We start from the raw sequence: 20,437 nt of genomic DNA on the forward strand, positions 1-20,437 counted from the left end.
GGTTTAATTGCACATAACATGTAAACATTCACAGTGCAGGGAGGAAAAAGTATGTGAACCTTTGGACTTAATAACTGGTTGACCCTCCTTTGGCAGCAATAACCTCAACCAAACGTTTCCTGTAGTTGCAGATCAGACCTGCACAACGATCTGGAGTAATTTTGGACCACTTCTCTTCACAAAACTGTTTCAGTGTAGCAATATTCTTGGGATGTCTGGTGTGAATCGCTCTCTTAAGGTCATGCCACAACATTTCAATCGGGTTGAGGTCAGGACTCTGACTGGGCCACTCCAGAAGGCTTATTCTGTGCTGTTGCAGCCATTGTTTTGTTGAATTACTTGTATGCTTTGGGTCATTGTCCTGTTGCATCACCCATCCTCTGCGGAGCTTCAGTTGGTGGACAGATGGTTGTACGTTTTCCTGCAAAATGTCTTGATAAACTCTGGAATTCATTTTCCCATCACTGACAACAATCCGTCCAGGCCCTGAGGCAGCAAAGCAGCCCCAAACCATGATGCTCCCTCCGCCATGTTTTACAGTGGGGATGAGGTTTTGATGTTGGTGTGCTGTGCCTTTTTTTCTCCACATATAGTGTTGTGTGTTCTTCCTAAACAACTCAATCTTGGTTTCATCTGTCCACAGTATATTTTGCCAGTAGTGCTGTGGAACATCCAGGTGCTCTTTTGCAAACTTCAAACGTGCTGCAATATTCTTTTTGGACAACAATGGCTTCCTCCATGGTGTCCTCCCATGTACTCCATTCTTGTTTAATGTTTTCCTTATCGTAGATGTGTCAACAAAAATGTTAGCATGTGCCAGAGATTTCTGTAGGTCTTTAGCTGACACTCTGGGATTCTTCTTTACCTCATGCAGCATTCTGCGCTGTGCTCTTGCAGTCATTTTTACAGGACGACCACGCCTAGGGAGAGTAGCAACAGTGCTAAACTTTCTCCATTTGTAGACAGTCTGTCTTACCGTGGACACATGAACATCAAGGCTTTTGGAGATACTTTTGTAACAGCTTCATGCAAGTCAACAATTCTTGATCGTAGGTCTTTTGAGAGCTCTTTTCTGCGAGGCATGGTTCACATCAGACAGTGCTTCTTGAAACCAGTAAACCCAAAACAGGTGTGTGTTTTTTAAGGGCAGGACAGCTGTCAGCAACACATCCAATATCATCACACTGATTGGAGTCAAGGTTGGCTCACTCCTGGCTCCAATTAGCTCTGGGAGAAGTCATTAGGCTAGGGCCTCACATACTTTTTCCTCCCTGCACTGTGAATGTTTACATGTTATGTGCAATTAAACCATGGCAACATCTAATGTTTGTGTAGTATTATGTTCAGCAGACTGTGTTCTTCTATTGTTGTGACTTAGATGACGTTCAGAGCCCATTTTATGCCCAATTCATGCAAAACTCCACGTAATCCCAAGGGGTTCACATACTTTTTCTTGCAACTGTAAATCTACATATCTAAGCCTTCTTCAATCACGTTGTGCATTATAATGGTTATTTTCTGATCTCTTCTGTGTTTTTGAAGGCCAATCGCTGTCAGTTAAGGCTCTAGTTTTTGTTCTCACCTACTCCTGTTTTTCTGGGCTTCTGCTGAATGGTGTGAACTCTGGTGGCGACCTAAAGTTGTGCAGTGCCACCTTTCCCAATTCTCTAAAGCACGGGTATCAAACTGGTGGCCCTCCAGCCGTTGCCAAACAACAAGTCACTCCAGCCGTTGCCAAACAACACATGAGGCACTGCAAGATTGACCAGTTATAAGCATGACTCCCAAAGGCAGAGGCATGATGGGACTTGTAGTTTGGCAACAGCTGGAGGGCCGCCATTTTGACACCCGTTCTCTAAAGGTTATTGTGTTTCGGAGGCAGGATTCTGCGAATGGGACCAGGTTTAGAACATAAAGCCGTCAACTGCTTAGTGAACCAATCCAAAGGGTAAAGACCACATTGATGCGGTAAAGATACAAGGTTGTTAAGCGATCTTGATAAAAAAAAACAAAACTTTATTGATAAAAAGAAACATATGGGCAATCAGGTGGCAGAATACAACAAAAACTGAGGACTCATAAAACATGTAGAGGAGACCAATAATGGCTGTTTCTTTATTGAAAACCAACTCAACATCTCATCCAGTTGCCTGGGCATGGAGGAAAGTCAGCCGATTCATTTGAAAGAACTTGGTTGACTCTTTAAAGGGGGGCCCCACCCCTTCAAGGCTGTATTCCTGAAGCTGCCTTTACAGGTGGGTCACAAGCCTGGAATCAGTATGCACGTAGGAGTTGCTACATTGCTGGCAGCAGGCCTAATCCCTCTCTACTCGATACAAAACCAAACAAAAAGTTTCGCCTTCAGCTACACTTTAAGACAGGGGGTCTCCAAACTATGGCCCTCCAGGTGCTGAGGAACTGCAAGTCCCATGAGGCCTTGCAAGACTCTGACATCCACAGGCAAGGCACCCAGAGGCATGATGGGACTTTTAGTACTTTAACAGCTGGAGGGCCATAGTTTGGACACCTCTGCTTTAAGATGACCACCATGGAGCCCACGCACCTAAAAACAAGTCAACAATCCCATAGTTCTAGACTTATGCCGGCCATACATGGTTCGAAATTTGACCGCTTTTTCGTCCGAAAATCAGACCCAAGAATAATTGGCCGATTTTCGCTCTGTTAGTGAGTCAATGGCACCGGACAATTTTCGTGGTTCCTCCCCTTTTCGGTGATCGAGCATTTTGGAAAATTGGTGAAAAACTACCGACTTTCAACTCAATGATGGTCAAATCGTACAATAGTTTTTTCCGAAAAGAATATGCGCATGAGCATGAGCCCGTGACCTGGAAGGAACAGAAGTTTCACCTGTTCTATACGGTGAACTTTATGACTCGGTCGGCCAATTTTCGAAATCATTGATGGCACCATCGGATTACTGAGCGAATGACGTTTTCAATTTACGGATGGAAAATAGTTATTCGACCCATGTATGGCCTGCATAAGCCATTTGTACGTAGCTCTACAGTCCTAGACACAGTGCACTGCACGGTATGGAGGGACCCTGTCGGGGTCAAAACTGGTTGACTTGTTTCGAAGGTTGCGGGCTCTGAAGAAGGCACTACCTTCGTAACGCATCGGGAAAGTTCGACCCATGTATGGCCTGCATAAGCCACTTGTCCGTAGCTCTACAGTCCTAGACAAAGTGCACTCCACAGTACGGAGGGACCTCTGTGGTCAAAACTGGTTGACTTGTTTCGCGGGCTCTGAAGAAGGCGCTACCTTCGAAAGGCGTCAGCCAAGTTCAACCCATGTATTGCCTCTGCATTAGTTGTCAGCAGAGCATTAGGCACAGAAAATGTCAGGGCTCATGCTGAAGGGCAATTAGTCCTGGCCTCTGAGTAGATGCGTGGTCGTCCACCTCGGAACTGCGCCTACGCAGCCCACAGAAGTGATTGGCCATGTAGCAGCTGCAGAGACATAATTCCATGTCAAAAACGCACATGTGGACAGTAGTGGGTGAACAGATCCGAATGCATTGTCTTCTATGAGCTGCCTGGGCCGCAGCTTGGAGGCGGATGCATATCTGGGCTAATGATCCGTGACGTGGCCATTCGATGTCCAGTCCAAGTACCTGCTATTTTTGGTGTCTAGATACCCCCACTTATTTTATAAAGCTGCAATCTTGGAAAGACGGGGAAGCAAAATGGCCAACTAAACAAGCCCTACAACAACTCAGGTGCTGTGAGAAAGCAGAGATAAAATACGGCTCAATAAAATTTAACTTAAGATTTGAAACGTCATCCGAAGAAATGTCTCTCTTCTGAAGCTCATTTAAGGTCCATGAATCTGATGTCCATAATGAGCAGGACACATTTGGGCAGAGGTCGTGGTGCCGGGGAAAGCACCGTCAGAGTTTGCCTTTCAATGTCCACACCAGTAATGACGATGAACCCTGCCACGTTTTTCTCCTCAATACTTTCATCCGGTAGTCCACCATCGAGAGGCACCACGCTGAGCAGGTGGTGAGCCATGTCTCTGCCCGGTGTCACTGGCACCAGTTTCAGCTGATTATCCTCCTGCGACATGCCCAGAGGAAGGCAGGAATCAGGGATTGAGGGAGCTCCGACTTTGTAGACTTTGACCTCGGAGAACTTCACCTCGAAGGCGTGAGGGTAGAGAGAACCCCGAGGGCCGTAGAAGTACTCCCGCACCCGCTGATCTCTGGCCTCCCTCCGGCACTCCTTGGACCTCTCTGAAGCTCCACCAGATTTAGGGAGCAGAATGGTATGGACAAAGTGTGGGAGGTCTCGGTGGAGGTCGTTGTACAGACGTTCTTGGTCCAACACGATCACGACATCCACTTCAAAAGCAGAAGCGGCGTGTATTATGGCTTGATAGCCGCCGCCTTTGACCCAACCGCAAGTATTAATGATGCAGCCACTGACTGCAGCTCGACGATTGGAGTCGCATCGCAGGTTGAAGACCTGAGCCAGACGGGAGGTCAGCTGTGGAAGGGGAAGTAAAATGGCGGTCAGAAGTTGTATACATGACAAACACATTGAGCAGAATGAGAAATCAGTTCTATGGTACAGTGAAGGAAATGCGTATTTGCTCCCCTGCTGATGTTGAATGTTTGCCCACTCACAAAGAAATGATCGGTCTAAAAATTGAATGTTCGGTGTATTGTAACACTGAGAGACAGAATAGCAACAACAAATTCAGCAAAAATGCATGTCTAACAAATGATGACTGATCTGCATGTTCATGAGGGAAATAAGTATTTGATCCCCTATCATTCAACAGGATTTCTGGCTACCAGGTGTCTTTCATACAGGTAACAAGCTGAGATTAGAAGCAGTCTCTTAAAGGGAGTGCTGCTAATCTCATGTTGTTACCTGTATAAAAGACACCTGTCCACAGGAGCAATCAAACAATCAGATTCCAAACTCTCCACCATGGCAAAGACCAAAGAGCTGTCCAAGGATATCAGGGACAAGATGGTAGACCTACACAAGGCTGGACTGCGCTACTAAACTATCGCCAAGCAGCTTGGTGAGAAGGTGACAACAGTTGGTGCAATCATTCGCAAATGGAAGAAACACAAAACAACTGTCAGTCTCCCTAGGTCTGGTGCACCATGCAAGATCTCACCTCGTGGAGTGTCAATGGTCATGAGAACAGTGAGGAATCATCCCAGAACTACACGTGATGATCTTGTCAATGATCTCCAGGCAGCTGGGACCACAGTCACAAAAAAAACATTTGGTAACACACTACGCCGACAAGGATTGAAATCCTGCAGTGCCCGCAAGGTCCCTCTGCTCAAGAAAGCACATGTCCAGGCCCGTCTGAAGATTGCCACTGAACATCTGAATGATGCAGAGGAGGACTGGTTGAAAGTGTTGTGGTCAGATGAGACCAAAATCAAGCTCTTTGGCATCAAATCAACTCGCCGTGTTTGTAGGAGGAGGAATGCTGCCTATGATCCCAAGAACACCTTCCCAACTGTAAAACGTGGTGGAAACATTCTGCTTTGGGGGTGTTTTTCTGCTAAGGGGACAGGACAACTGCACCAAAAGGGATGATGGACGGGGCAACGTACTGTCAAAATTTGGGTGAGAACCTTCTTCCCTCAGCCAGGGCATTGAAAATGGGCCATGGATGGGTGTTCCAGCATGACAATGACCCAAAACGCATGGCCAAGGCAACAAAGGAGTGGCTCAAGAAGAAGCACATTAAGGTCCTGGAGTGGCCTAGCCAGTCTCCAGACCTTAATCCGATTGAAAATCGGTGGAGGGAGCTGAAAGTTCAAGTTGCCAAACGTCAGCCACCAAACCATAATGACTTGGAGAGGATCTGCCAAGAGGAGTGGGCCTGAGATGTGTGCAAACCTGGTGGCCAACTCCAGGAAACGTCTGACCTCTGTGATTGCCAACAAGGGATTTGCCACCAAGTACTAAGTCATGTTTGTGAAGGGGATCAAACACTTATTTCCCTCATGAACATGCAAATCAGTCATTTGTTACACATGCATTTCTGCTGAATTTGTTGTTGCTATTCTGTCTCTCAGTGTTACAATACACCGAACATTCGATTTTTAGACCGATCATTTCTTTGTGAGTGGGAAAACATTCCAAATCAGCAGGGGAGCAAATACGCATTTCCTTCATTGTAAGTGGTCTGAGAACTTATACTTCAGTTTTGTATAGAGGTAACCTCCCAACTCTTCAAAAACTACCTAGGGGCCTACCTGATTGGATACTGCCTTGGGATGTGTAGGTACAGTAGATACCTACACAATCCAAAGAACTTTGCAAGTGTTAAAATTACAGTTTAAGATCATCTTCAGGACAATGTACAACCAGACTGATATGTACACCTAGCTTTGGATCTATCAAAGGGCATCTGTGATAAGGTCTTTTCCTGAACAACCTACTGCCCAGCTTCAGCAGATGCCACCACCAAATGACATCTTCTAATGGCAGAAATAGAATCTTGAATGGAAAAATAACCAACCGGTGGTGAAACCACTAGCATCGACCCAAAAAGTAAGCCATTTTGTTCCACTCGGCAAGAGCATCTATAATGAGGTCTCTTCCTGAACACCCTACTGCCCAGCTCCAGCAGATGCCACCACCAAATGGCAGAGCTAGAATCTTGAATGTAAAAATGACCAACCAGTGGTGAAACCACCAGCTTCGACCCACAAATGGAGCCATTTTGTTCCACTCAGCAAGAGCATCTCTAATGAGGTCTCTTCCTGAAGACCCTACAGCCCAGCTCCAGCAGATGCCACCATCAAATGGCATCTTCTAATTGCAGAGCTAGAATCTTGAATGGAAAAATTACCAACCAGTGGTGAAACCACCAGCTTCGATCCACAAATGGAGCCATTTTGTTCCACTCAGCAAGAGCATCTATACTGAGGTCTCTTCCTGAAGACCCTACAGCTCAGCTCCAGCAGATGCCACCACCAAAGGGAATCTTCTAATGGCAGAGCTTGGGATCTTAAGTAGAAAGATTTCAGCAACCACTGGTGAAGCCACCAACATCAACCTGCAAATGGAGCCATTTAATTCCACTCAGCACTCAAATCTGTCTAGATCTGACCACTGAAAGTATGAACATACTGGTGCCGATGTCAACATTTTTTACCGGGATTTAGATATGGACAAGCATGGCCACCATAGATCCTTACTATCCATTCCAGGAACTGAATCTATTTCAAAGGTCAATGCTCCAATAGGTCTACACCATTATAATCAGCCAATCAGTCCTGTGTGCGGACCCTGAGGTCCATCCACCATAGGATCTTTGGTGGACTTTAAACCTACAGGCTATGATATGGAAAAGCCCAGACCAGCCAATCTCCTCAGTGAAGGAGTTACAAAAAGTCCTTCCTCACCTTGTTGTAGAGCTTGATGTTCGTCCCTGGCGTAGTGGAGCCAAAGTGATAAACAAGCGGAGCTTGAGTTGAGAACCCTTCCTCCACATCAGCTGGCCGTTCCACACACAGAGCCCCAACTGTCCCCGGGACCGACACCGAGCCCTGCCCGACATCTAGTTCCACCATGGCTGGCCGCCGCCCGATCCTCACCGCGTAGTTTAGGAGCAGTCGGCAGAGCGTTGATTTACCCACGTCAGATGGCCCGGCCACCAGCACCCGAGGCCCGCGCTCTCCTTCCCGCTCTGCCTGCACCCGCATCTGCTCAAGGGCCACGTGGGTGTTGAGGTAAAGGAGCATGGGGGTATCCTTGGAGACGTACGCTGTGTCCGGGCTCCCGAACAGCTGAACGGTGCACCCATGCCAGGTGAAGACAGCGGCTCGGCTACCCGGCGGGAATGTGTACTTCTTGTTCTTCACCAGCTCGGTGCCGAACACTTCGGCGAGGCCTGAAACCAACTCCACCTGAACGGGGGCTGGGCCTTCCACCTCCAGCCGCAGCTCTGTCTCCTTGTCCAAGTCAAACTTGGTTGAGGGGCCGCTGGAGGAAGAGGAAGACGGCCAGGAACTGCTGACCTCCGAGTTCCCGCCGAGGACATCTTCCGACATGGTGGCCACCTAAAACATGAAGGACAGAGATGAGGGTCAACAAGATACAAGACGGAAAAGACTACAAACATAAACACGTAGCCAAACGGCTTGATCTACCGAACTATTTTGATCATCCCATTCGAATCCTCGTCCCAGCCCGACCACATTTTGCGCCACATCATTCCCCGAAATCAGGGTCTGACCCAAAGGGTTCCCCCCTCCTCATTGTCCCTTAAAGTGTCCATTGTGCTCAAGATCGCCCCAGCGCAAGCACCACTCCAAAAACCGCTTTCACCCACTGGGGGAAAACGAAACTCGGTTAATGTGACATGGTGCTATTACCCAAAGCAACCGAACAGGCCTAATCCTCCCAGTGCCACTGCATGGTAGCTACTGGCAACAGCTCCACCTGACCAGGCCCAACCAGGAGCATAGTGAAGCCCTCTCCACCCTGTCAACGTGCCCCATTCACACCACCAAACTCACCAGCAGCGTTATACAAGACGACCGGAAGTCACAAGGCTCAGAATCCCTTCCGGGTTCACAATTTGCGTCAAACAAAGCCGCCGCCATTTTGTTGTAGACCGGCTCTCATTCAAACGTCCTACAAATACGTTCTCTCCACAGACACATTTCTTCTTTTAACATCAAAAGAGAAAATAAAACATAATTGAGCCTTCCGAAACTGCTTTAAATTAAATTGTCCGCAATCTGCAAGAGCGGCGGCCATATTGTTGTAGTCCTACTGCTTTCTTGAAGGGATATTCGGTGTCAGTACATCCCTGAAATCATTTCAATAGAAACGAAGAACTTCTCTTTAGTTTGCAGCCTATTTTGAGGTGGGTGAGTTATCGGTGAGGCAAAACGGCCGCCATTTTGTTGTAGTCCGGTCTATTTTTTTTCTAAAAAGATATTCCATGTCAAAACAGCGGTGAAATAATTTCAATAGGTAAACAGTACATTTCTCTCTAGTTTACACTCTATTTTATGGTATTTTTCGTTGTGTGTTAAAGGATAGCAAAACAACAGCCATTTTGTTGTAGTCCAAGAGCTATACTGTTCGCTGTCAAAACATCCGTGAAATCACTTTCATGTGTAAGTTGAACGTTTATCTTTAATTTATAGTCTGATATTTTGCTATGTGTGTGCTAAAGGGTAGCAAAACAGCAGCCATTTTGTCCAGTATCTTTTCTGAAAGAATGATCCTCCTTAAAACATCACTGAAATCACTTCAATAAGCAAGCTAGACATTCCTCTTTAATTCTTAGTCTATTTTATGATATTTTGATGTGTGTGAGTTAAAGGCATCGCAAGATGGCAGCCATTTTGTTGTAGTCCAGTCGCTTTTCAGAGAGAATGTTCCCTGTCAAAACATCACTGAAATCACTTCAATAGGCAAGCTGGACGTTCCTTTTAATTCGTACTCTATTTTATAATATTTTGATGTGTGTGAGTTAGAAGCATAGCAACACGGCAGCCATTTTATTGTAGTCCACAACACAGACAGTTTCCCAGAAATGTAGGCTCCCATAATCCCTTGAGTGTCTGGACCTGAGCAGATTTGAAGGGAGTGTGATGCTGGAGTGACTGTTGGACAGGTAAAGTCAGTGCTGCTCTTATTATTCCTACTATTAATAAATTTATTGTGAGGTGACTTGAAAGCTGATTCATTCTGACCCAATAGAACCCATTCCACCAGTCTGACAGCTGAAAACGCAAACCGCGGCATTCCAACAACCCTCAGCCTGCCTCTCGGGAAACACAGACGCCATGTCCATGGAGTACGGTTGTCAAGCTGCAGATTGGGCATTCTGACACTGGGAGGAACCTAACTTGGTGTTGCTGACATCCCCAGTGACACCAATACAGTGATCAATGCTAATAAAAAGCACTGACACTGTACTAATGGCACTGGGCAGGAAGAGGTTAACATCTGGGGTGATCAAAGGGTTAACTGTGTGCTGTGTGTGTTCTACTAAGGAGACATGCTGCTATGCAGAGCCATACAAAGCAGCATGCAGGAGCTGATAGGAGAGATACCTGTATTGTTTATATACCGGCCTCTCCCGTCAGTGATACTAGGCGATCGGCGGGTAATCACCGGCTCGGACCCGGTGATCAACAGCTGAAGCCTCCGATGGCGGCTCGGGTAGGGCACCCCCTATCCGGAAATGCAAAATCACGTATATATAGGTGATTTTGCCCAGCCCTGCCGCCATATTGCAGTATTTCTGCTATAGGCGGCGGGCAGGCGGTTAAAAGGTTACCAAGAAACTACGTATACAGGTAAGGGGTGGCTGTAGATAAAAGCAAACTGTGCAGCTCTGACTACAGTTGAATAGTACCCTTGCTATAGGTGTAGGCCATTTTACATACCTCATGAAGCCTGACTTGGAAATTCCCAGAGATGACGTCATCCCGTCCTTCCTTGTTGCTAGGGAGTTGCTAAGACACTCCCAGCCACTACTGTTCACCTCACAGGAGTGAGCACTCAAATGCCGAGCTCAGAGCTACTGCGTCAGGGGAGAGGAAGAACACATGAGGGGGGCTGAACCAGAGAAAGACCTCCCTCCTGTGATGGTGGAGGTGAGCAGTAGTAGCTAGGCTTCTCTTTGCAACGACCTTAGCAATGTTCCAGTCAGGCTTCAGGAGGTATGTAAATGGCCTACTCCTATAGGAAGGGCATTATTCAGTTTTGATCAGAGATGTTCAGTTTATTTTTATCTTCAGACACCTCTTATCTGCATAGGCAGTGTATTGGTAAAGGTGGACTAACCCTTTAAAGACGGCAGAAGAGAGGTTAGCAGTAGCGAGGAGATCGGGGACCATGGGCGGACTGACAACTCATGGGGCCCCCGGGCAATAGGGGATCATGAGGCCCCTGTGTCCTTGCCCACACTCATAAAAGCCTATAAAAAAGGTACCAGAGGCATCTCATGGGGCCCCCTACTGAACCCGGGCCCTCGGGCAGTGCCCGAGTGCTCGCATGGTCAGTCCGCCCCTGTCGGGGACTCTACTGAATCTACTAGATTGGCAAATCCCATCTTACATGGCCACCACACTATAGAAGTTCGTGTATCGATCAGGTGTCTGAGATGACCGCTCGATGTATCGAATCCGATCGCTTTCAGTGTCAAACGTTCGTTGGAAAACAAGGACACGATCCATTGATCAGCTTGAAGAGTTCCAAACTGTCCCATGAGGTCCTCTTTCCTTCTGTCCCGCAAGATCAGATGACAGCATTCAAAATGATAATGATGAACGATTGGTAATGACAAGATTCGATCAGGTTTTAATAAAGATTGTTTTATTGAAGGATCAGATTGAGACATGTATGGCGGTCGGTGTACTGATGTTTCTGCCCTCCCCTTCCCTCGTGGTTCAGTAAAACTTCCTCTGTGAGGAACATTCCTATCTACCCAACAGAATGCTTTCAAACCTGAAGTTTGCATAACAAGTAAATGCATTTATTTATTTATTATTTATTTATTTCAGGTACTTATATAGCGCCATCAATTTACGCAGTGCTTTACATATATATTGTACATTCACATCAGTCCCTAACCCTCAAGGGGTGTACAATCTAAGGTCCCTAACTCACATTCATACATACACATACTAGGGACAATTTAGACAGGAGCCAATTAACCTTCCAGCAGGTCTTTGGAGTGTGGGAGAAAACCGGAGTACCTGGAGGAAACCCACGCAGGCACAGGGAGAACATGCAAACTCCAGGCAGGTGGTGCTGTGGTTGGGATTTGAACCAATGACCATAGTACTGCCAGGCGGAAGTGCAAACCACTTAGCTACTGTGCTGCCCATTTATGAGTCAATAATTGTAACCTGTATATCGTTGTTTTGGTGGGGTTTTTTTTATTCTCTGTATTAAAGATCTCTTCCTTGCCGGTGTCAGGTTGCTGAAGTTTATTTAATTAATGGACGCCCCAAGAATGAAGATGGACAAGACTAACGTCACCCAGATACTACTAAACCTCACCCTTGAGACCATCTACCTGCTGACCGGAGAGGTGAGGGGGATTCTGGGAGGTCACATGACGTCACTCCTATCTCTATTAATAAAACACAGACCTGACTGGAGAGGTGAGGAGGATTCTGGGAGGTCACATGACGTCACTCCTATCTCTATGAATAAAACACAGACCTGACCGGAGAGTTGAGGAGGATTCTGGGAAGTCACATGACATCACTCTCATCTCTATTAATAAAACACAGACCTGACCGGAGAGGTGAGGAGGATTCTGGGAGGTCATATGACGTCACTCCTATCTCTATTAATAAAACACGGAGTTGACCGGAGAGGTGAGGAGGATTCTGAGAGGTCACATGACGTCATTCTTATCTCTATTAACCATTTGGCGCCCGGCCAATAGCCATATGGCGTCCGGAAAAATGCACTAGCTGTCCGGGAGGCAGCCATTTGGCGTACTCCCGCACATGCGCAGTTCGCGCGCTTGCAGAGCCGCGCAGTGGCGTGATCTGTCACCGGCCGTGTACCTCGGACACAGCCTATGACATATCTGAGTATCGGCCCTGTTGCCAGTACCATGTGACCTGCTGTGACCAATCACAGCAGGTCACATGACAGTTGTATACAATGTATGGCTTCATTCATGCCATCCATTGTATACTAGTGTCTAGCTGTGAATGGTCACAGCTAATCACATGCACATGTCATGTGATTAGCTGTGGCCAAATCACAGCTAAGCACAAAAAAAAAAGAAAAAAAAAAAAAACCCTGAATGAATCGATGTCATTCAGGTAAATGCTTGCTTATTGCAAAGTAATTCTTTGCTATAAGCAAATTGTGCATAAAAAAAAATAAAATACTGATCACTTCCCCAAAGTAGTACAATGTTACTATGGTAACATTGTACTACTTTGGACATAGTGAAATATGAAAAAAGAAAACTTAAAAAAAAGAAAAAAAATGTAATAAAAAATTTTAAATAATAAAATTTTTTTTTAAAAAAATATATATTTTTTTTCACACTGTTACCAGTCAGTGTCCCTGATCACCGCCATGCCAGTTATATGATGACGCTGTACTGCACTGGTGACAGTATGTAAAAAAAAAAAATAGTGAAAATAATTTTTTTCATTTTTTCATTTTCCGAAAAAATACGACAAAAAAAATACAACTTCAAAAAACTCGCCATGCCTCTTATGAACGTACGTCGGATTGTCTACTCTGCAAAAAGGGGTCATTTGGGGGATATCTGTACTATTCTGACATTCTTGGACCTCAAGAAATTAGATTGGCTGTCAGTACTTCAGGATTGATCAATATTCAGATCTATACCATAGTTTGTGAACTCTATAACTTTCCTACAAACTAAATAATACATACTAATTTGGGTTATTTTCACCAAAGACATGTAGTAGAATATATCTCGGCCTAAATTTATGAAGAACAATTATTTATTTGCAAACTTTTATAACAGAAACAAAGAAAAACGTGTTTTTTTTCAAAATTTTTGGTCTTTTTTTGTTAATTTAGCAAAAAATAAAAACCCTGGTGATTACTAAATACCACCAAAAGAAAGCTCTAGTTGTGTGAAGAAAATGATAAAATTTTAGTTTGGGTACAGTGTTGTATGACCGCGCAATTGTCATTCAAAGTGTGAGAGCGCTGAAACCTGAAAAATGGCCTGGGCAGGAAGGTGTAAAATTGCCCGGTATTGAATTGGTTAATAAAACACAGACCTGACCGGAGAGGTGAGGAGGATTTTGGAATGACATACTGGCTCTGGTGTCCTTAATGGCAACATATATTCTTTCCCTTTCAACTTACAGGACTACGAAGTGATGAAGAGGACATCTGATGATGGTGTCACTTCCCGTTTTCCTGGTGGATTGAATAGGAGCCGGAGCCAAACTATGAGTCCTTCACCTCCCTCTATGATGCAGGAGAAGAATGACAAGAAAATTCTGAAACTCACCAACCAGGTCATTCATATATTGACTGGAGAGGTGAGTGCTGCTTGACCCTTCTACAGGTCTCTCACCATTTCCACATCAATAGACCTCTTTTTGGAGTCACCTATCTAGCCCGGTCTAGGTTCTCAGATGGACAGTTCCAAATATTATTGTCAGCTCAAGTATGACATCCCACTGGTTACGGTTCTAGAGCTCTGCAAGGGAAATTTACATTCGAAACCCACTTAAAAATTTTACTGAGCACAAATTAGAGTTGGTCAATGGGCCCGTAACTATCATTGGTGAAGCTAAAAGGTTCTTTCAACCAGAATGTATAATACCATGGGTGGTAGTTGATGGAAAAGTAAAACCACTAAACAGTTTCCTATACTGATTAAAAATTTTGTTGGTGGGATGTTGAGGTTTGGCACTGAAATGTCTGCGACCACTCATAGTGAGGGGCTCCCACCAATGCAATCTGTAGTATGGAGAATGCAACAAGAGTAGCTGGACTGCTCCAAGGTGGGAAGCATTCATGATGGCCCCATTCTTGTCTACTTTAGAGCTTTGGCTGCTTTCATTCGTCTTGGGGTTAGTCCTTCTGATTCAATCTTATAGCAAGACCTGGTACCTCAGGTACAGACATCCCACCATTGGTGATTCTGAGAGATATTAAAACCATTTTTAGTGGCCTAACTCTCCAGCCTCTGCTGGAAGTTGAAGTTTTGGGTCAACTCGGCCTTTAACCACTAGCGTACAGGGCACTTATACCCCCTTCCTGTATAGGCCAATTTCCAGCTTTCAGCGCTGTCACACTTTGAATGACAATTGCGCGGTCATGCAACACTGTACCCATATGACATTTTTATAATTTTTTTGTGACAGATAGAGCTTTATTTTGGTGGTATTTAATCACCTCTGGGTTTTTATTTTTTCTTAAACAAACCAAAACCCACTGAAAATTTTGAAAAAAAAAGTTTTTTTCTTAGTTTTTGTTATAAAATTTTGTAAACAAGTGATTTCTCCCCTTGCACTGATGTGCACTAATGGGGCTGCAGTGATGGACACTGATAGGTGACACTGATGGGTACTGCTGAGGAGGCACTGGTAGGTGGCACTGATGGGCATTGACAGGCATCATTGATGGGCACTGAATGGCAGCACTCATATATGGCACTGACTGGCACTGATAGGCGGCACTGACTGGCGGCACTGATAGGGAGCACTGACTGGCATTGATAGGTGGCACTGATGGGTGACACTGAAAGGCAGCTCAGATGGGCACTGATATGTGGCATTGATGTGCACTGGTAGGCACTGAAATGTGGCATTGATGTGGCACTGATGGGCACTGGCAGGTGGCATGGATGACCACTGACAGCTGGCACTGAGGGAAACTGACAGGTGGCACTGCTGGGGCTACACAGATCATTAGGGCACACTGATCATCAGTGCCCTAATGATCAGTGTACATGTCCCCTCTGAGGGATGCCGATTACCGGCTCTCCACTCCTCTGTCAGCGTGACAGCTCGTGAGGAGAGAAATGCCAATAACCGGCATTTCCCTATTTACATGCGATCAGCTGTGATTGGACACAGCTGATCACATTACCGAGCCGATATCTTCGGCTCTTTCTTTTGATCGGTGATCCGCTGTGTCCGAGGGACACAGCGCACCACCGATCGCCACGCGCTCCCGGAGCCGCGCATGCGCGGTTAGAATGGGACGATGTCATATGACGCCGTCCCAGAAAGAGAGAACCGGGCGGGTGGGAGGCGGTTAAATACCTACAAATTAGAGCCAGTATCCACAGACTTGGTAGTGACCTACAGTGACCTGTAAATAACAAAAAGGTGTCAGTATCACTGAGAACTCTCTCCTTTCTGCAGGTGTGGAAGTATTTAGGAAAAACAACTTTACGTGACTACACAAATCCTGAACAATCTCCGTCTATACGGTCACATGGTAAGTTGGGGTTTACTGGCTGCTCATCACATATTAGGTCCCTACTGTTAAATGATCATTTTGATTTTGATTTTCCTGCCATGGAAGGAACATGTCCATGTATTTAACTTTATTGCTCCCTGTCTGCATTGGGGAGGAAGTAGGTCCTGGTCCACATTTTATTGCCCCTTCTTCCTTGTGTCCTTCCCTAGCTTTGAGTAAAATGCTTGCATCAACGAGTGTTTGTGCATAGAGGCCAAAAACCTAATGAGTATGTCTTTTTTTTTTTTCTTTTTTTCCCAGATGTGACTCATGATGATCCACCCAGCTGCACCAAGCTGGCATCCAATTTCCATGGTGATGACGACCATATATCCTTTAGGCATGACTTATCTGAAGGGGTTCCTCTACCAGTCGTTGACATCTCCACACCAGTTCTTATCAAAGAGGAGTCTGTGTCAAGTGAAGAAAATCTCCACTTGGAGGACTCCAAACCTAGACCACGTACACAACATACATCTAGTGAAGAAGATCTTCTCCACTTGGAGGCCTCCAAACCTAGATTACGTACACAACATACATCTAGTGAAGATCTTCTCCACTTGGAGGCCTTCAAACTTAGACCACGTACACAACAAACATCTAGTGAAGAAGAGCTTCTCCACTTGGAGGCCTTCAAACCTAGACAACGTACACAACATACACCTAGTGAAGAAGATCTTCTCCACTTGGAGGCCTCCAAACGTCGACCACATACACCAGATACATCTCAAGTTGATGCATTATCAAATGAAGACAGGCATACAGGAAAGCTTGGTTTTCATAGCCCTGCAGATCATACCCAATACACATCTTTCATCATTAAGGAGGAGGAAGAAGGAGATCTAGCAGACTCCAACACATCAACCAATCAAATACAGGTCACAGCACCAGAGATGGCAGATGAATCGACTACGTTGGAAAATTTCAATAAAAATGTGACTTCCCTTGGTAACAGTTTTAATGTCTCACCAAACCAAGAACATTTCCAGCAAGCCAACCCTGGTGAGGCACCATATTCTCATTACAACTATGGTGCTTGTGTAGGTGGTGATTTGACTACAGCGGGGTTCTCCAGGACTGGCGAAAACCCTACTGACCCACAGACAAATCTCGGCAAACACCTGATGATTCTCCGTAAAGGCAAAACCTTCTTCTGCTCAGAGTGTGGAAAATCATCCTCCTGGAGGTCAGTATTAGTCCATCATCAGCGCATTCACACAGGAGAGAAGCCATTTTCTTGCGCCGAGTGCGGGAAATGCTTCAATAGTAAGTCCCACCTTATTCTACACCAAAGGACCCATACGGGAGAGAAGCCATATTCATGTTCGGAATGTGGAAAGTCCTTCACCTGCAGTTCGCACCTTGTTACACACAGAAGGGTTCACACGGGAGAGAAGCCTTATTCCTGCTCTGAGTGCGGCAAAAGCTTCATCAGCAATTCAAATCTCATCCGGCACCAGAAGTTTCACACCGGAGACAAGCCATACACGTGCCCGGACTGCGGCAAATGCTACCGCTACAACTCCGACCTTGCTAGACACCAGAGGTGGCGGCCTGGCGGCAAACCCTACTCTTGTTCGGAGTGTGGAATGTGTTACTTTAGCAAATGTGCCCTGGCTGTGCATCTACAAAGTCATGGACTGGCTCCCCGTGTTATGTAGTAGGGACGGACAAGTACTCTGCATCATGCTGCCGATCAGAAACATTCCATGCTGAAAGGGTCAGTCCGCCCAAGAGTGGTATTTTTAGACCTCTTAGAGGTTGATGGTTTAAACCATTGGCATCACCATTCTGTAAATATATATAATAAAATTACTGTCACTTCAAGTTATTTTTTATATAGGCTAGCACGGTGCCGTCTTATAGTCCTTGGATCTCAAAGTTCACATCCTAGCAGGGGCCTTATCTCTGTGGAGTCCGTATGGTCTTTTGGTTTAACTCGTGCCGGTAGGGGACATGGCTCCAAACTGGCCCCACAATATGCATGCGGGCTTGTGTGACTGGTATAAGAACATTAGAGCAGGGCTTAAAATTTAAAGTCTAGACCTACTAGCTAGGCAAAAACCTTACTCTTCACCAGTTGCCCCACCAAACCTTGCCCAGGTCTGCCTCCAACCCCACCCCAGGCCCATCCCCCAGCCCTGCCCCCGGCAGTTCAGATTAAAGGCAGTTCAGATAAAAGGCTGGCCTAATCAAAGGCTGGTCTGCTTGAATGATTAGAGTGTAAGCTCCTCTGGTGCAGGGACTGATGTAAATGGCTCAGTGTTCTCTATACAGCACTGCGGTAAATGCTAGAGAAATATAAAGGTATAATAACAAGTGTGTGACCGCGCTGGGACGTTAGAGTGTAAGCTTCTTTGGTGCAGAGAATGAGGTGAATGAGTCATGGTTCTCTGTACACCACTACAGGACATCTAGTGAAGAAGATCTTCTCCACTTGGAGGCCTCCAAACCTAGATCGTGTACACAACATATATCTAGTGAAGAAGATCTTCTCCACTTGGAGGCCTCCAAACCTAGATCATGTACACAACATACATCTAGTGAAGATCTTCTCCACCTGAATGCTTCCAATCCTAGACCAAGTGTGTGACCGCGGTGGGACATTAGAGTGTAAGCTTCTTTGGTGCAGGGAATGAGGTGAATGAGTCAATTGGTTCTCTGTACACCACTACAGGATAAGGTGGCTATATAAATATATAGAATAAAGCATGAAAGTGTCAAAGATCCTCTCACAACTCTGGACATTTGAGAACCAGATTCCCACTTTAAATTCTCTGTCAGGCCCTGGATCACCTGCTGGTGGCACTGTTTTTTCCTGGGTGAAGTGTTGCAGTTCCGATGTTCACCAGCGGGTGTCTCCCAGCTGATCCCAGTAATCAGTCTCCACCTGGTGCTGGCTTCTGGGAGGGTATTTAGTTCCTCCTCTACTGTCCCCTTGTGCTTCAGTGTTTTGTCCTGCTTGGGTCGTCCTGGTACTGCTGCACTGCGGGAGAACTGAATTCCGTCTGAAAAGGAAGCCGTTCTCCCCAGCAACACTGCTGGGCCGACAAATTAGTGGTCACGGGTGGGCACCAGTCGGCTGTGGCTCTCCGAATCCCGTGGCAACTGCCAGGGTGCCCACCTGTTCACAAAACACTTCGGCTCAGGGGTGTCATTTGCTAACATATTAATATGTAGCTTCTTGTTGAGGTAGAGAAGGAGATTTCCCTCTCCTATCTTCTTCCTCAGGCTTAGGACTACATCTGGCCTGAAGGTAGTAGCGCCTGTGTGCACCGGAACCGGAAAGTCGAATTCTGGACCTCGCCTCCCAGTGGTGTCCACAGGTACCTTCATCCAAGATGGACAGTCCTCAATACCTGCTAGCATCCAGGACATCAGTTCCTCCAGTTTCCTGTCTGCTAGGTCAGTCACAGGTCCAGCTGAGCCATGATCGTCGCATCCAGGCGTCTTACCGTAGCCAGCTGCACCCACGACTGAGGTAACCTGCTTTTTGGCCTAGGGAGCAGACCAGGCCTCAACTGCCTCAGTCTCCCCCTGCCCAGACCTCTGGGGGTCTCTTCTTACCGGGGTGTTCCCAAACTGAACCACTGACATGCCCCTCTGACAGCTACCCTTCTCCACTGTCAGACTGTGCACGGGCGGTTGGTTCCTGACTAGTGACAGGGGCCCAAGTGGCTCTTCCCAGACAGGGCCGAACACCACGAGGCCCCTAAAGTGGGCAACTGCACCTGGTTCCACTCCACATTGCGGGCCATTCCTGACCGCTGGAGAGGTGGTCGGTGCATTCTCAACCCCAACTAGCTTTCCCGTGGATTCAGGCAAGCCACATGGGGTAGCGAAGGCTGGCTCGTCTTGAGCTTGCTGGGTTAGAGATGGTGGCCCATGCTCCTTGCTCAGGTCCATGATGGCAAAACAGCAGGCACCTTCTGGATGCTCCATTACCTCATGGCTCCTGGGCATGGGGCAGGCCACAACCACAGGGCTGGCGCTCAGATTTCCAATGTCCTCAAAAAGCCTGGTCATCGGATCCTGCTTGAAGACCGCGACTACCGGGGATGCCCAGACTCTAGCTGACCCCTGGCTTCCTGACTGTGCCATTCCCTTGGTCTCTGTGGCCCAGTCAGCCTGCCCCTTCTGGATTTAGACACCATCTATCAGAGGCCTGGCCAGCAGCTCTGGAACCTGAGTGGCAAGGAAGGGTGATTGGATCTGGGCCCTGCAGCCCTCTCTCTGTAATCCAAGCATCAACCCCCCTTGCACTCGTAATCCAAGCATGCTGTCACTGCCCATGACACATGTTTGTCTGCCTGTTGACACACCAGGACACATGAGATCACATAACAGGCTCCCAGCCCCCAGTGACTAGGCCAATAGTCCTGTCAGGCCTGTGTTGACTCTTCCCAGCAGGGGAGTTCACACCTAGCCCTGGACTGAAATCTCCATATGAATGGCTTTCCAGAGCTGCCTTACTC

At 46.6% G+C, this 20,437-nt stretch overlaps 2 protein-coding genes across 4 annotated transcripts; one reads left to right on the forward strand and one right to left on the reverse strand.

The window, feature by feature from the left end:
* Positions 1-1,995: 1,995 nt before the first annotated feature.
* On the reverse strand, positions 1,996-8,669 carry CLP1 (cleavage factor polyribonucleotide kinase subunit 1). 2 transcript variants are annotated; one of them, XM_089688488.1, is made up of 3 exons: positions 8,525-8,669; positions 7,409-8,065; positions 1,996-4,508 (listed from the first exon to the last, which is right to left on the reverse strand). In XM_089688488.1, the coding sequence occupies exons 1-3, from the start codon at positions 8,609-8,611 to the stop codon at positions 3,831-3,833; spliced, it is 1,422 nt and encodes a 473-aa protein (XP_089544614.1). In that variant the 5' UTR covers positions 8,612-8,669; the 3' UTR covers positions 1,996-3,830. The 2 variants fall into 2 exon arrangements, with proteins under 2 accessions (XP_089544614.1, XP_089544615.1); XM_089688489.1 differs by lacking the exon at positions 8,525-8,669 and adding an exon at positions 8,156-8,498.
* An 881-nt stretch (positions 8,670-9,550) lies between these two features.
* Positions 9,551-17,789, forward strand: LOC149453496 (uncharacterized). 2 transcript variants are annotated; one of them, XM_089688416.1, is made up of 5 exons: positions 9,551-9,636; positions 11,952-12,066; positions 13,853-14,029; positions 15,866-15,941; positions 16,224-17,789. In XM_089688416.1, exons 2-5 carry the CDS (start codon positions 11,974-11,976, stop codon positions 17,621-17,623), a joined length of 1,746 nt encoding a protein of 581 aa, XP_089544542.1. In that variant the 5' UTR covers positions 9,551-9,636; positions 11,952-11,973; the 3' UTR covers positions 17,624-17,789. The 2 variants fall into 2 exon arrangements, with proteins under 2 accessions (XP_089544542.1, XP_089544543.1); XM_089688417.1 differs by lacking the exon at positions 13,853-14,029.
* The last annotated feature ends 2,648 nt before the right edge of the window (positions 17,790-20,437 follow it).

The sequence above is a fragment of the Staurois parvus genome, unplaced genomic scaffold, assembly GCF_062004578.1.
Source record: "Staurois parvus isolate SC_StPar_1 unplaced genomic scaffold, SC_StPar_1.0 ptg000449l, whole genome shotgun sequence".
NCBI lineage: Eukaryota > Metazoa > Chordata > Amphibia > Anura > Ranidae > Staurois > Staurois parvus.

Bases quoted from the DNA above. Each gene is read 5' to 3' on its own strand.
- LOC149453496 (XM_089688416.1), top strand. From the start codon at position 11,974: ATGGACGCCCCAAGAATGAAGATGGACAAGACTAACGTCACCCAGATA. The intron at 12,067-13,852 runs GTGAGGGGGATT...TTCAACTTACAG, and splicing joins TCTACCTGCTGACCGGAGAG to GACTACGAAGTGATGAAGAG. The intron at 14,030-15,865 runs GTGAGTGCTGCT...TCCTTTCTGCAG, and splicing joins TTCATATATTGACTGGAGAG to GTGTGGAAGTATTTAGGAAA.
- CLP1 (XM_089688488.1), bottom strand. From the start codon at position 8,611: ATGGCGGCGGCTTTGTTTGACGCAAATTGTGAACCCGGAAGGGATTCT. The intron at 8,066-8,524 runs GTGAGTTTGGTG...TTCATGTTTTAG, and splicing joins CGTCTTGTATAACGCTGCTG to GTGGCCACCATGTCGGAAGA. The intron at 4,509-7,408 runs GTGAGGAAGGAC...CCCCTTCCACAG, and splicing joins ACATCAAGCTCTACAACAAG to CTGACCTCCCGTCTGGCTCA.